The sequence below is a fragment of the Scleropages formosus genome, chromosome 16 (genome assembly GCF_900964775.1).
Source record: "Scleropages formosus chromosome 16, fSclFor1.1, whole genome shotgun sequence".
NCBI classification, from domain to species: Eukaryota; Metazoa; Chordata; class Actinopteri; order Osteoglossiformes; family Osteoglossidae; genus Scleropages; species Scleropages formosus.
This window is the reverse complement of record NC_041821.1, coordinates 3,335,336-3,352,130: the sequence shown is the minus strand read 5'-3', so window position 1 is coordinate 3,352,130 and position 16,795 is coordinate 3,335,336. Positions and strand designations below refer to the sequence as shown.

The following is a 16,795-nucleotide window of genomic DNA, read 5'->3' as shown; positions in this document are numbered from 1 at the left end:
TCAAACCATTCACACAGGCTGACCACATCTGGCACTCTTCGGGAGAGCCGGAAAGTTAGGCATTTACTCAGACCATGTTATTTACGGTATTGAGGATGTGATAATAGATCCCAATGTGGTTCCACCAGGTTGAAACATACAGGGACACTTCTTGTGTCATTAGACAGCCCATTACCCAGCGTGACATTCCTGTTGTTCGTTTGATTTGCATGAAATAACTACCTGTGCTAGAAGACTCATAAAAGACACAGAGTGACCTGGTTTGGATATGAAATAGTGGAGAGGTTCCTTGTTGCCAGGAGGTTGCTGGTTCAAGTCCTACTGCTCTACCTTTGGGCAAGGCACTTATCCTGAACTGCGCCAGTAAAAATTTGACCTAGATAAATCAGTCAAATCCTGTAAGCTGCTCTGGATAATTGCACCTGCTAAGTAAATTCATATAATATTGGGCCAGCAGGTGGAGTAGTGGTTCGAACCATTGACTGGCCATCAAAAGACCAGCATTCCGGTACCAGCTCCTGCTGTAGCAACCTCGACCATTGAATTGATACAATATAGACGGCTAAATTGTTACATAATTGTATGTAGGGTAGCCTACAAATCAAACATTGTATATCACACTGGAGAAAAGCAGCAGATAGGATCCCAAGGTCAGGGGTTTGAATCTCACCTACAGATCATATGTAGTGGCCTTTTGGCAAAATTGCTCCAGGGTGGAAACACCCAGCTGTATGCATGTGTGAATCATTAACACTGTAATTTGCTTTACAGAAATGAATAAATGTGAATTATTCATTCATAAATTAATACATAACTCATTTCTTGGCAATAGATCGAGCGTAACGCCTGTGTTTAGTCCTCCGCTTCTAAAGGTGGCGCTACAGGAAACCATAACGCACATTGCAAACGATGGAAACCAACGAAGAAGACAGTAAACACACGCACACTTCCGCATGCGTCCACTTCCGCTGTGCGCAAGTTCTCACGCTGACACTTCCACGTTCGCGCATTAGTAGCGGTCTTTCTTCTTCGAAGCGACGCTGAACTCGGAAAATACAAGCGCGCATTTCCACAGCAGACGCGCGGGTTCCGGTCGGCGGTCTCAGCTCGGAGAGAGACGAGGGCGGAGTGCAGAGAGAAGATGAACACGGTGCTGTCGCGCGCGAACTCGTTGTTCGCCTTTTCCCTCAGCGTGATGGCAGCGCTCACCTTCGGCTGCTTCATCACCACCGCCTTCAAGGAGCGCACCGTCCCGGTGCACATCCACGTCTCCAAAGTGTTGCTGTGAGCCCCGCTCTCTCCTCCTCCTTCTTTAAAGGAAAAAAAAAAAAAGAAATAATTTAAAAAATAAATAAAAAATGCGTGCCTTAGCCATTTTTTTTAGCCGTTGCAGTACTGTGCACGCGCGTAGGAAACGTGCAGCTGCTGCACCCCCGCCCCGGGTTCTGCCGTGAAGTACAAATTCGCTGTTAACCTCGAGTTGCGAATTTTCCAAGATACTGTTTTAAATGCGTCTTTTTTGCTGTATTTTCTCCCGGTTTCCGGTGTCGCGGAGTGAACGCGACGCGTGTGTTTACGCGCCCAGCCGATAGATGGCAGCAGAGAGTAGTGGCGTGGCTCCGTCTTGGTTCACTGCGCTTCCACAGTGTTTACATTTATATTAATTTATCACATGATGAACCCCATGTAGTGTTATCAGCCCCCGCCTTATTCACCAAGGTAACTTACACTGCTGGATACCCTACTTACACTGGATCACTCATCCATACATCAGTGGAACACACTTTCTGTCACTCACGCTATGGGGGAACCTGAACAAGCATGCCTTTGGACCGTGGGAGGAAACCAGAGCACCTGGAGGAAATCCATGAAAACTCCACACAGACTGAGCGGGGATTGAGCCCATGTCCACTTGCACCATCCAGGCTCTGGGAGACAGCAGTTCTATTTGCTGTGCCATCATGCCGCCCGTTTACCGTTTGCGTCCACCGTTCCTGAGTGTCGGTAATCAGTAACACGAAGGGGAAAATTGTACATGTTCGTGGGATGAATCGCTCAACTGTCGACACTGAATAGGAGTTGGTGGAGATGGCAGTTATTTTCACTCCATCGCCTTTAACCACCTCGTTCTTGTCGGGGTTGCAGCCGTCCAGAGCCTGTTGCACAATTGTGTCTTTTAAAGTATCTTATTTCGGATGTATCCCTGCCTGAGGCATAGGTGAACATGGACTTAAACCTGAGTAGTATTATGGTGACTTAGTTAAGAAGCACGCTACTAACTGAAGCCCCATTTATACTACTGGTTGTTTTTGTTTGTACAAGTCATGGTGCCACATGAGTAATGTGTGCAGTGGGGACTCAAACCAGCACCCAGTCCTTGCTCATAGCATTAAAGTCCAGAACTGCATAATTAATGTGTAATTACTTTGACTCGTTTGGGCTGTATGTGGGGATTTGAACCTGAGGCGGTCACATTGCAAAGCAGAGGTCCTAAACCTGGTGACCCATTTTTCTAGTCAAAACCTTTTCTTCCAAGTGAGAGTCCCAAATGGGGGTCACTTCCGGCCCCATACCTGCTGTAACTGTGATTTAATTGTTACACTGGTCCATTGCTTGTTGCCTCCTGTGCTGTTCTCTACAGCCACTTTGCACCTATCTTGTCGTGACGCTTTGTTTCTTCTCAGGAAAAACGTGGATGACTTCACCGGCCCGAGGGAACGTAGTGACCTGGGCATCATCAACTTTGACATTTCAGCTGATATCCTTCATTGAACCGTGTGTGTGTGTGTGTGTGTGGTTGGGTGTGGGGTGGTTGGTTATGGGATCTTTCGTCATGGCCTTGTCTGTCGCTGAGGGACTTGATGTCTTATGCAATATTTTAGAGGTTATAAAATGAGTAGTTCAAGAAGTATTATAAGTAATACTTCTATTTTCATTGAGTATTTATATCCAGACGAACAGTCCATGATGTGTTCATCTGGAAAATAAAAATGGTGTGGCTCATGGTGTTCTGTTCATACATCTTTATTACAATGAGCAAGATATAAAATCTCAAATTTGTATTGTGGTTTCCCTTGTCAGGGTGCCACATTCTCTCAATTTTGGTGAGAACAGTCAGTCCAATACCCAGGAATCTTAATGTGATGTTGTTATCCCTCCCTGGTTTACTGCTCTCTCTGTGGCTTTTCAGTTGGAGTTGAAGTTGTTGTTCTAAAAAAAAAAAAAAGTCACCTGGTTCCTTAACCATGCTCACATCTGGAGCCCATATTCGATTGGAATGTGAAGGAGCTCTTCCTTTACCTGTCGGCAGAGTACACAACCAAAAGCAACGTGAGCCTCCTGTGGGTCGGGGGTGGGGTTTGTGGTAAAAACATAAAGGTTCAATATCGCAGAAGGTCTGATATTTTTGTTTTCAATGTTAAATGCTGTTAAGTTCCAGTGTGGGTTACTTTTTATATTTAAAGTCCAAAATTAAATGATGTTGGTTTACTATTGATCTTAACCCTTGGGTAGAAGCGCCGGTTAGATTGATTGACAGTTTGCTGGAGAGCTTTTTGTACTGAAGAGAATTTTCTTCCAGGCCTTGAACCAAGTGGTCCTCTGGGATAAGATCATTCAGAGAGGGGAGAAAACAAATATCATTTTGAAGGATGTCAAATCCAAATATTTCTTCTTTGATGATGGCAACGGTCTCCGGTAGGTTTATTATTTCTTCACCGTTGTGCAGTGAGTTCTCTAACGTGATAGTTTTATTCCTCTAAAGCATTGCGTTATGCCAAGTCGCATAATAAAAATAACGGTTTCAGTGTGGAAAAACGGCGCTGGAACAGGAGGACAAAACGTACGCTGGTCATTGTGTACAAAACCCATAGCTCACCACAAAACAATTTGTTGCAAACAAATGATGGAGCCATGAAAACAAAGTGATTGTCTGTGACGCTGTTCTTTATTTTAAAGCACTTTGTAAATCAAATTTCAGTTGCAGCGTTATAGCTTTTCTTTTACATTCTCCAGAAAGCTTTTGATTGCTAGAACAGTTTTTTATGCTCTTGTTACTTTGACCAAGTATGTTTGACTGTAAGTACAGTGAATCAGACACAAAATGCCAAAATGCTTGGTGTGATTGTGAATATTTGAATAAGATATGTTACTCCCAGATTGCACTTGGGAAAAGTTATGTAATGTAAATTACATTTCTCTGATTGTTCACCCTGTTATGTCTAGGTCTCATAATTAAACATGGTATAGCATAAGTCACCATAAGGGTAAAACCTCTAGGGTGTCCTACAGCTTGAGACATGTTGAAATACTGGTTGCTTACAGCAGAGGGCGATAGAGAACACTGAACTTGTTAGACAGTGACAGATGGGTTTGGTCAATTAACTACTTTTCACTGACAAACAAAACAACCTGCTCATGTTTAGCTTTTAAAAAAAATGTATCTTTCATTGTGCATTAGATATCTAGCAATATATGTTGCCTTTATCTATCAATTATAATTAATAGTGGTTCTTCCTGTCTGGCAGGGCCAATAAGAACGTCACCCTGACGTTGTCCTGGAATGTGGTGCCAAATGCTGGAATCCTGCCTCTAATCACAGGCTCCGGGCACATGTCGCTGCCTTTCCCGGAGACGTACGAAACCCCGAGGAGCTACTGAGGTCTTTTTTTTTTTTTTTTTTTTTTTTTTTTTTTTAACGCGCGCACTGTTTTTGACTTTTAATAAAGGTTACACCAGGTGTTGTGAGTGGATGTATTTGTTTGACTTTAAATACATGGCCAGTTTTTTTCCCCCCTCCCCTTTAGAGTCACTCGGCTGACACGTTTGTCCTACTCAACTTGACACTCAATTTGTTTCTAAAATAAAATAAGTTGTCAGCGAGGCTCTCCTCTTTCTCACCAGCAGGTGTCAGCAGAACTCTTGGCGAGATCATTTGCGTGCCAGTTCCTTACAAATGACAGGAACGGTGGAAAAATGTGTTTTTACCTTAGTGTGCGTGTCTGGTAGGGGGTGAATGAGGAAGAAGTTAGGAATGTTTTTTGTCGAGGCAGATGGAAAGACCATCATCCTCATCCTATTTTGATTGAAAAAGCTCAGATGTGGCGAGTGAACCTTTGGTGAGTCTGCGCAACGGGCTCCTCCACATTCAGGGCATCTGTTGCAGCAACCCAGTGATTGTATTTTCATGCTGTGTATATATTCCAGTCAGAAGGAGCATGTCAAGCTCGCTCTACTGAACGTTAAGCGGTCCAGGTTTGCTCACACCCTGCCAAGAACACTGTCAGAATATGACAAACGATGTAAAAGTGGTTCTGTTCGCTGCCGAATGGCTGAAACATGCAGAAGCAGGTATGTTGCTAACTCTGCAATGATAATCGTGAAATGAGGAAAATACCAATGCTTGAAATTTTGAATGTGAAGCCATAAAAATGGCAGTTTTTAGAGTGATCATAGGAACAGAGCCGTTGCAATCAGTAGCGCAACCGATAGATGTTCACTGATAGGTTATATGGGACCTATGTTTTTGTTCAAAATGACAAAACTTCACTGCTATGTGGAACATGTATGACACACGTGGTGCTTCTCCGGGTAAACGGCTTTGATCGGTGAGTCTGGGGCAGCAACGCAGTAGCGGAACCCTAGTGAGAGTTTCAATGATGTCTCGATTGTTTTGTTGATACCTTGAATTTACAGCTTATGGGATGTATTTATTGTCCATCTGTGCTGCAGCGGCCCATTGGTTTTTTTTTATTATTAAATAAAAAAAATTAAAATTCCTTTGCTTTCATGTGTCACTTGGGACTTATTGAAGACAGTTTTTTTCACTGTGTCTGTCTGGCTCTGGTCACGGTCGTCTGCATTCAAAGGGATCTGCTGGAAAAGTGGCCTTTTTGGGCAGCCCCAAGGGATGGGGGGCTGAGCGGCTGCCTGGATACCCCCCCGTCCCACCTGAGGCTGACGAGGCCCCTGGGCAACACCTGAAGGTGGTACAAGAAAACCAACCCAGCCGGGCCAGACCACGTCCCTGTGGAAAACGTGACGAGTGGAGGGTATTGAATTGAGAAACAATAAGTTTTTTTTTTTTTTTTTTTTTTTTTTTACTACTATTATTCCAGAAGTTTCTACGTGTGTCTATGTCTGTGGCCGAAGACGGGGGTGCTGGGAATAATATAAAATGAATGACATCATTAATGGAAGGTCCTCGTGCCGTGGGGCCCGAGGAATCCATTGTATGTCACACAATAGAAAGCCAGCAACCCAAGGTTGAACACGTCATGGCTGCGGTCTGGGAGAAACGCACCTCGAGACAAATATTTGGCGTTCGAAAGACTGATTTAATCTAGGAAAGAGACTTTCTGGCGGTGCCGCGGTCGCAGGTTCGTAGGAGTTGCTCTTGGAACGTCTCTCGCGGGGGGTTTACGAGGGGGTGCACAATGCACGGCTAAGAAAAGCCGGGGGCGCTGCGCCTATAACGCAGACAAAAAGACCTGTGAAGAATGTTCCAGAAATGTAATCTGAAATGGATGAAATTTAGCGGGTCACGTTGCAGAATTTCTGATGGTAAATGTCAAAGAGCCACATAAAATGTATGAGCAGCTATTAAACTAGATCCCTGTAGAGTTTATAGGCTGGTTCCTATGAAGAGAGGGAACGTGGTAAAAGAGGTATTCTTGTGGAGCGAATGAGGCCGTGCGACTTGATGCTAACGTGCTGAAAGACCCCCCGCGTGGGGTCGCCTGCGGTCTGGCGCGACGCACAGATGGAGAGTTCCAGAAGCTGACCAGGCCAACGAGAAGCTCCGCGACGGGGCGTGATGGGCTCCTCCGGGGACCTGGACGGCACAATGACCTCGGTCTGGAATGAACACATCTATCATCTATCTCACATTTTCGGTCTGGAAGGCATGTTCAGCAACTGGACGCAAAACATCACCAGTGACTCCCCGCTGTAAATCACAGAGCTCCAAAACAGACAGTTGCCACCTTCCACGGAGCACATGTTATGGAACACGGTGAACGTTACTGTGGTGCTGGAGTAAATCCACGATGATGAAATAGGTGAATTTGCAAACAGCAGGTGCCGTTGTGGTTTGAGGTTTTACCTTGCACTAAGAACATCCGGGTTCGATCCCACCTCCTGCTGTAGGGCTCTCGATGAAGGTACGTACTCTGAACAGATAGAGTAAAATTTACCCTACTGGGTGAATTGGTAAATCACAAAGTAGATATTTAAAAACATCACGCTGTAAAGGAGGAGGGCTATGACATATGAATAAATAATAATCCTAGATGCTGCGGTGATGGAATTTGGGACAAAGGGGCCTCTCCGTGACGAGACCAGTCGAACGCCGCGTGGTGAAATGTGGCCGAACGCCATTGACCGCGTTCCTCCATCGCGGCCCGACCTCGTCCCGCAGCCCTTTTTTAGCCACGTTGTGCAAAAGCTCAAAGCACGTGGCTCCGTCTGGACGGGTGGGGTGGAGGTGGGGGGTGATAAGGTCGCAAAACCGCGTTTCGCAGTCTGCGGACAAAACCGCGCCGCCATGTGTTTACAATTAGATGCCACCTTGCGGAATCCGTGTCACGACGCCGAGGAGCCGCCGGGGTCGAAGGCGGCAGCTCCAAGCGCAAGCTCGCTCGTTCTGGACGACGGCCGTCTTGGCGCTCCGTTTCTCAACGCGGTTACAAAAGAGCAAAGCAAAACCAAACAATCTCATAAACGCATGAAAGAATTAATACGGCGTAAGCCTCGGAAAGCCGCCGATGTACTCGGGTGGGGTGAAACGTGGTGCCCTGTTGGGTAATGCGGAATAAAGAGATGCCTCACAATGGCTGCACTGTATGTAGGGCAAATGGCTCCACGCTGGGAAAATATGAACAGTTCTGGTCATTGTAAAACCCCCAGTTAATATTCACTGAGATTTTATTGAATATGACACTTTTATTGCACGTTTAAGTTTTTTTTAAAAAAACTTATGGCATTTTATTGGAAACAGTATGAGACTATTAAACAAGAAAAGCAAAGAACATGTATTTCAATAGTCATATTCAGATAGACAATATAAAAGGAACTTGTCAACAGGGCTCTCGAGCGAAATTAACGTAAAGGCAGCTCTAGGGACAGCCGTACTCAGGCAGCACGGTTTCTACGCGTTCAGAGTCGGCTGAACATTACAGACAAACGTCTCAAAATGTTATATTTTTCAACGAAATACCGCCTACGAAATTCAACAGATAGAGTAGGAAGCAGGGTACAGACGACGCCTCCGCGAGAACATATGGGGTCAGCATGGAAAGTGTATGGACATATAAATTTGTGTTTCACTTATTCGGTGTTTGTTTAAATAATAAAAATACATGTAAGGAAAGGTATGAAGTAAATAAATTAATAAAGACGAACATGTGCGATAAAGCTTGTAACGTGCCGATGTCACATGCAGGCCCCTCGACTCAAGTGTGAAGCTAACGCGGAGTCTGGAGTCAGTGTGATCCTGCTGTGCGGGGGTCCTACTAACCGTTTCCAGGCCCATAAAGTCCTTCTTTTCTCCTTGGAGGAAACTGACGTGAGGAAACCGCCTCGCAGATGGTGTTTGTGCGACCCGTTATCGGGGGAGCCCTGGGGTCGGCCCGCCGTCTCCCATTGTCCCTGGCACGCCGTCACCAGCTGGCATCCCTGGAATCTCTCTTACTCACATGCTTCCTATTCCCTCCGTTCTCGTGGCGATAAGGGGGAAGTGCGTCCTTTCCAGAAATACCCCGCGCGGCGCGGCGCATCTGGGGCCGGGCACCTGCTGCGGCGGGAAGCGGAACCATCCGGAATGTCACGCTGACGCGCGGTGCGGGGAGAGTGACGAATTCACACCAGCGCTGGCCTTTCAGCGCCGTCGCTGCACGTTCCTTCTTAAAAGCCTTTTTATTTCTTAGCTACCCTGCGTATTTATCACCGGTGCTAAAATGCTAACTGCTCATGCAAAAAAGCGCTTTTTTTTAGGCCCGGACGAGTTGAATTCAGGGTTTGGTGACGACGATTCATTGTTTTGCCGGCGCATTTTCCGGTAGCGACCCCACTCTCTGCACAAATCTTGTTGTTTAGAGTTTTCACACCAAATGCGGCCGGTTTTGGAAGTTGCTTTTGACTTGTCTGGAATAGCCGAGCGTTGCTGGATGATGCAAAGCTGGAAGGAGCTGCGGTATTTGACCTTTATTTGTTAAACGCTAGTAAAGATCGTTGTTTGACGATTAAGTTTTGGGGCTTTTCATTGGACTGCTTTTTGTTCACCCTGGGACGTCTCGGTCGACGTCTTCGCTGTGTGGTGCGGAGAGACACAAGGGCGCTCCCCGAATGGAACCTCAGCAAGCCCCTAAAACCAAGGTCAAAGGTCTCAGACAATTTCAATGGCAGGAAAAGTGAGCGATACAGAATAATGGGGTCTCTGATGTAACATATGGTCCGAGCTGCAGCGGTGCCTTGATATATTGTCGTAAAATCTGGAGGTTGAGCATTTGATACGGTTTCCTTCCTGTACGGGGGAAGCTGGTCCTCGTCGGAGGGAATCTGCTGCAGCGATTAGTACTTTTGCTGAAGACGAACCGTATCCAGGAGACGAATCAGCGGTTATTTCCGGTGACGGAAAAATAAAAATACATTTAAAGATTGTGACACGATTGTTGAAAAATTGTGATTGTTAATCAGTTAGTAGCATGTACGTGTGCAGTTGTCGCTGTGTTATTGATCGCAACGCTCGAAATGAACTGTAGACAGTGTGCAAGCGAACTGGTGTCTCCCACACTGCTATTGTGGCCACCTGCTCTTTACTGCCATCTATTGGCTCGGAGGGTTATTACACGTTGGGACACACCCGGGACGGGACGCCAATCCACCAGAAGGTACCCCAAGCAGGACTCGAGCCCCAGACACACCAGAGAGCGGGACCCGACCAAACCCGCTGCGCCACCGCGCCCCGCGTCCCTTTTAATAGAATTTTTAAACTATCAATAAGCAAAGAAAATGCAATTAAAAATACATACACTGGAAAATATTTGTATTTTTGAACATTCGTAATTGGACTGCTCGGAACAGGAGCCGCTGCGCCCTGAAGATGCCCGGCCTCCAGTGGTACTTGTTTACCGGCATCGATATTTCGCTCCTTCTGAGACGAATGGAACGAACGTAAGCAGACACGGACAGGCCCGGGCATTCTGTGCTATTTCATTGGTTTTTCAGCTCGGGGACCCGGTCGCCGCAGCCGGCTGCAGGCGCGAAGAAAAACAAAGACACGGCTCAATAGCTATGAAAACACATAACCGCTCGTGTTTATCCAACTGAACGCAGGGCGATTTGCAGCCCCTCGGTCGGCAACGCGTGTCGTGTGAGTCACTAGTTTCCCGTGCCTGTATTCAGTGTTCGTATCAAAATAATGCACTCACGTTACTGTCACTCCATCCTTCTGAGGCTCGCAGAGGGTTCTGAGCATTGTGAGCCTGTCAAGCTCTTCCTGAACACGCTGGCATCCGGACAGGGTGAGAAGGACGTCTTTTCCTCGTTTTCTCAACGGCGCGGGGCCTCGCTTGGCAGCCCTGCGCTTTTGTGTGCGAGACGTGGAAAATGTGAAACAGGTAAGTCTGAGCTGAGAGCCAAGCTCTGGTTCGCATTATGGCTGAGCGCCGCCCGCCAGCCGCACTCGGAAAGGTGCCCTGCGGCCGGAGCCGGCGAGACGCAGCCAATCCGCCTCGGGCCGGAAGAGCGGCGCACCCCGCGCGCGCCTATGAAATCTTACACCTGTGCGCTTTTCTTTTGAGCCACGAGAGTTTTAAAGGGTGCCGGACGTATATCGCAGTTTCAAGGAAAGCATCTCTGGTTCCCATGGTGATGTACACGTTGGCCAGCGTTCCCATGCAGCGCAGTGCGAACAGAGGGATTGAATTCAGGCAGGAATTAAGTAACATTAAAGTGAAAGACTACGCAATATGACCCAGGCAGAGATATTTTTGAGCTCCTGCTGAGATTCGGGTGCTTGTGGAGTTCCTGAACCGTTGGCGCTGGAGAGGGCATCAGCAGGTGTAGAGAAACAGCTATCCAACAACAACGTTTTATAGGGCCGATGCTTCCGGGTGTAAAAGAAGAAGATGTGGAGAAAAAATCGTTTCCTTCATCCACTCAGTAGTAAATGGCGGTGCGTGTCAGCAGTCCGCTTTGAATCATTCCTGTGGGGCTCCGGCAGAGAGAACCTGCCGTTTCTGCACAGAGGGAAGCTATCGGGGCGTCTTGGAAGTGCAGGATGATGCGCCAGACTTGGAGTACCCTTCACTTATTGGTGGTGGCGGCAGACCGGGGTGTGCGGGATGGTGGAAAGATGGTTCTAATGGGCTGAGCCCAAATCACATCCCACTTGTTACTGAACGTCCGCTGCATTACAGTGAGAGTGCGAACCACATTAAACACCTCTGAAATTGAAATACCGCAGTAAGCCAAGTGCACGGCAATCCGTGACCCGTGTCGGTATGGCGCCAGCTTGGCAACAGAGCCGTTCAGGATATGGGTCAGACTGGGTTTCAGAAATGGTGGTGGTCAGTAGGTTTCTGTTTTGGTAGGCTGTGTAGGTACCTGGTGGGATGGGAACCCGTGCCGGAGGTCCACGCTTCCTGCCCATACCCGGACAATGAGCCCTTCAAGGCCCGATCACCGTGCTCCTCCGCCTCTGGCCGCTTCGCGGTCCAAAAGTCAAGAGGTCCAAAGTTAACAGTTCATAGGTTCTTGACTTTGGCTCCGATGTGGTGGAACGAGCTCCCGTTGCCCCTCAGAGCTGCTGAACCCCTCTCAACATTCAAGAGGGGTCTCAAGATGCATGGCAACGGAGCTGCTTCTCTCCTGATCTTCTTCCTGCTCCACAAACTTGCATCACGCCATCTGTCACAATTACCTCTGTATCAATTCTATATGCAGATAAATGTGAAATGTGCTCCGACTAAAATGGCGGTACTGGACAAACCGACTGTGCTTCAGCAATCGCATGTCTGTATCGAAACCTTTTGGTCTGTTGTGAAGTGTGAGATGAAATTTTGTTTGCTCTGAGAAACCAGCTTCGTCGCATGTGATTGTCGGATTACTGCAGCATCACCGAGTCCAATCAAACTTCCTGCACACCACACCCGGAGGCTGCTAGGTCCGGATCGTGCTCTCTTCCCTAATCTGCCCTACCGGGGTGCGTTCGAAACAGTGTTCGGAACGGGCACCTACAGCTGGAAAGTACTGCCTTTTCAAAGATGAGAAAAACTGGCACTAAGAACTATTGATCATGTTACACGGGGGATACTTTTATTTCATAATGCCACAATCCTCAGAGGTATCACATTATTCCTTATACTAGAAACGTTTATAAGTTACCAGGAAACATGTTACTTTGTTTAGCAGACACTTTTCTCCAAAGTGACTTCCCATCAGCCCACACATCTTATTCACCAAGGTCATTTACACTGCTAGATACACTACTTACACTGGGTCACTCATCCACACATCAGTGGAACACACTCTCTCAGTCACTCACACACTATGGGGGAACCTAACAGCATGTCTTTGGAGTGTAGGAGGAAACCAGAGCACCCAGAGGAAACCCACGCAGACATGGGGTGAACATGCAAACTCCACACAGACTGAGCAGGGATCGAACCCACGTCCTTTCGCATTGTGAGACAGCAGTGCTTCTCGGATTTAAAAATAATATAAAAATGAGGATTTATAATACTTGCGAGAACTTGGCACCACTTTACCTAACTATTAACATCGTACCACACCGCAGCGAGGGAGCAACACGCCAGGGACTCAAGGTTTATTGGACAAAGATCTGTTTGGATAATTACCTCCATCAAGGGTACAATGAGGTTTGAACCAATGACCACCTGCTGCCCCCAAGCGAAACCTCGAAGGAACCCCGCTGGGTCTATATGCTTTACCACGTGTGATCACAAAGTGGTTTTTATTTCTACTACACATATAATAACTGCTCTGCTCTCAATAAGGTACCAGATTTTGGCTCCCATTTTGGTCGTTTTTTTCATGCTAAAAAAACATTTTTCATTCCAAGCAATTGTTTTGATGGTATTACAATTCTCTGTTTGTTTAGCTCGTATCCGTGGGAAACTGAGAGCACATTCTGGTTTCCCCCCATGACGGCTCGTTCGCTCAGAAATAAGTCCCTTGGACAGTTATATCGAGTCTTTTCCTTAATGCCAGAACAATGCTGGTTTGGAGGCGCGGAGGTTCCAGTGTTGCCGCAGACCTGAGATTCACACGGACCGGCTGGCGCGGCTGCTGGGAGGATCTGCGACGGCGGCCCGGTCAGGCGTCGCTCCGAACAACCGTCAAGATGCAACCGAATTCAACTCCTCAAAGACCTTCTGAAGATACTGGCAACAGGGGAGATCGTTTGGAGGAGCAGTTTTTGCCTGAAGGCACGGTGGTACAGCGAGTAGTGCTGTTGTCTCATGGTGCAAGAGGAGATGGGTTTGATACCCACTCAGGATGTGTGGAGCTTGCGTGTTCTCCCCCTGTCTGTGTGGGTTCCCTGGGTGCTCTGGTTTCCTCCCACGGTCCAAAGACATGCTGTTCAGGTTCCCTCATAGTGTGTGAGGGACAGAGAGAGAGTGTGTTCCCACTGAAGTATGGATGAGTGACCCAGCGTAAGTAGTGTATCTAGCAGTGTAAGTCACCGCGGTGAATAAGGTGTGTGGGCTCATAACACTACATTAGAGTTCACTGGAAGTTGCTTTGGAGAAAAGCGTCTGTTAAATAAATCAATGTAATGTGATGCATTGCAGGCTGTTTGAACTGATGAGGCTGGGTCTGACAGCAGGTCTACAGTTTCTCATAAAAGATAAAAATAAACCAGAAATAAATATACTACTCATCAGCTTATACTTTCCCCCCTTTTTAAAATATGAAAATATTAATTTGGCTCGAGAAGCAGTTGGATGTCAGTTTACGATCAGATAAAATCTCTCAAGTCAAACAAACGAGTTCAACGAAAGCTCGAGAAATAGTTTTACACCGACCAGAGCTGTGTCATTTCACGGTAAAAATAATTAAGATTAAAACGGTCGATTAAGGCCAAGGAAAACAATGGGGGAGTAAAAACAATGAGAGCGAGGAAAGAGCCGCGGAGCTGCATTTTTGCAAGACTCGATTAGCTGGGGGTTTACCACCGTCCGGGACGGAGACAATGAGGGGGCTACGGACGGGATTTGCGGTTGACCTTCGCGGCCAAAGCAGCCGCTGTTCTGTTTGCTCTGTAACCCGACCGGCAGCCCCTGGAAGCGGACAGTTTGCGGACCACCGGCAGTCGCCGCGCATTCTTCACGTGCAGACCTCAAGACGCTCTCACGGGCGCTCATCCTTTCCAGGAACGGACATCATTGATGTTATGATTAAAAATGTTATTACAGTTTAGCCTCAACTCTGCTGTGTCACTCAGTGGCCTTCACCCAGAATTGCTCTTCCACCCTCTGCTGGTTTGTAACACCGCGATAAAGTTTGATTTGATCGTTTTTGAATTCTCGGTTTGTCAGTTGTTTTTGTCCATCTCATCATGCTGTGGTTAGTGGTGTGGGCGGAATGGTGGCACAGCGAGTAGCGCTGCTCTCTCACAGCGCCTGGGTGGTGTGAGAGGATGGGGGTCTGATCCGCTCTCAGTTTGTGTGGAGTTTGCATGTTTTCTCCATCTCTGCATGGGTTTCCTCCAGCTGCTCTGGTTTCCTCCCACAGTCCAAAGACATGCTGTTCAGGTTCCCCCATAGTGTGTGAGTGACAGAGAGTGTGTGCGTTCCACTGATGTATGGATGAGTGACCCAGTGTAAGTAGTGTATCTAGCAGTGTAAATCACTGTGGTGAATAATGTGTGTGGGCTCATAACACTACATACAGTTCATTGCAACTTGCTTTGGAGAAAAGTGTCTGTTAAATAAATGTAAAATTAACATAGTTCCATTGTATTATAGTTGTATTTTAAGTAGAATGAGACATCAGCTAAATAATAGTAATAACAGTAATAGCACAGGAGTAGTAACATCAGGAGATGGCAAAGGATGAGGAATGATGGGAAATGTAGTACAAAAATAATTCTTAGTTGTGTATTATATTTTGTATATTATATGTTATATATTATACATTATGTATGGAAGAGGTATACAGTGAGAGGAGGAAAGGGAATTTAATAAGATGAATATATTTATTAATTATTGATGAGAGACGTTCGTGAAGACAGTGTGCAGTATAAACTAACCCTTTGCCCTATGATTGCCTTTAAAACATTGCATATTAATTTCATTCTATAGGAGCAGCGATATGCTCCTGGGCTCCTGGGTCCCTCTGGAACTGGGATGAGCATAACGGCCACAAGACGTAAATTCACACTTTATGTTACACAGCCTCCAAACAAGGGCAGAAACAGTTTTAACTGACTGCTAGACTTGATCTGAATTATGAATGATGTTCTCCATTCTAGAGTTATGACCTTCAGAAAACAACCTGATGTGAACTTATGACCTGATCATATTGCCTCCAAAAAAAAGATTTCTTTTTGTTGTGGTTGTTATGACCCGGGGGTGCGGTGGTGCAGCGGACTTGGCCGGGTCCAGCTCTCTGGTGGGTCTGGGGTTCGAGTCCTGCTTGGGGTGTCTTGCTATGGACTAGCATCCTGTCCTGGGTGTGTCCCCTCCCCCTCTAGCCTTGCTTCCGCTTGGGACAAGTGGCTTCAGTCAGTGTGTGTATCGTGACCTGATTGTCATAAATACCTGACAAAAAAGAGCACAATGAACATGTTCTCCTCTTTAAGATCCTTCTTCATACGCAAAGATTTGCCCACGTTGCTAAGAGGGTTCACAGTTGCGTAGAAACGAGATCAAGGCTCCTGTTTGTTTATTGTTTATTTTCGTTACAGGTGGACGTTTGAACGGCTTTCAACCTGGCAAGAAAAACGACTTCCCACTTGCCAATGTCCACATCCTCCGTTTCTTGCCCTCAGATTAATTTTTCATTAGCACTTAATGGCTTCCTTTCCCACCGCCTAAACAAACAGCTTGACCAGGGAAAAACCGTTGCTTTCTCTGGCACCCTGTTCAACCCCTGCAAGATTACGGCTCGAGTCGCTTCGGGTTTCGACGGGATGAAACTGGCCCGCGTGGGTCTAAAAATAATTTGTATCGGCTGAAAAATGTTCTTCTTTTTTTTGAAAATACGTTTGTGTTAATCAATTTAGAAGCTTGTTGTGCTCTTCGCTCTCTTTGGCAGGAGCAGCAGGTTATAAAGCTCGTCGTACGTTCTTGGAGAAAGTTCACAGTTCATTGGGATTCCACCTCTAATCTCACAATCTGTTTCTGACCTCATGTTGGACACAGCTTCCCAACATCTCCATGGGTATCGCCATCCAGTGCTTGATCGCTGGGTTCCACATACCGTATGACCTCCAGCCTTACTCCAAGCCCCCACCCCTTCCCAATGTGGTGGAGAATTTTGTTTACTGCAGTGTAATTCACCAGGAAGAGGTTCATGGGAGGAGAGCGGCTAGGCGGTGGTCCAGGAGGAAGAGGGCAAGGTCGTGGAATGGCGTGGCATGGTAGACTCAACGGGTTCTACAGGCAGATTGCGCATTCATTTGGCTCATGAGAAACACTTGCCATGCACACTACTCCCAAATGGGGGTGTGAAAGGAAGGTCCGGGATGACAATGGGAAAGGAGTTGACGCTGAAACACCCAGGTCACGTCTGCCCCGCCGAATGTCACCGTGACTCTCGATCTCATTGT

General features: G+C 46.9%; 1 protein-coding gene across 1 annotated transcript; it reads left to right on the top strand.

Moving 5' to 3' along the window:
- Positions 1 to 957: 957 nt before the first annotated feature.
- Positions 958 to 5,760, top strand: spcs3 (signal peptidase complex subunit 3). The gene is made up of 5 exons (XM_018735745.2): positions 958 to 1,284; positions 2,685 to 2,758; positions 3,254 to 3,330; positions 3,581 to 3,696; positions 4,527 to 5,760. The coding sequence occupies exons 1-5, from the start codon at positions 1,142 to 1,144 to the stop codon at positions 4,657 to 4,659; spliced, it is 543 nt and encodes a 180-aa protein (XP_018591261.1). The 5' UTR covers positions 958 to 1,141; the 3' UTR covers positions 4,660 to 5,760.
- Positions 5,761 to 16,795: the final 11,035 nt, after the last annotated feature.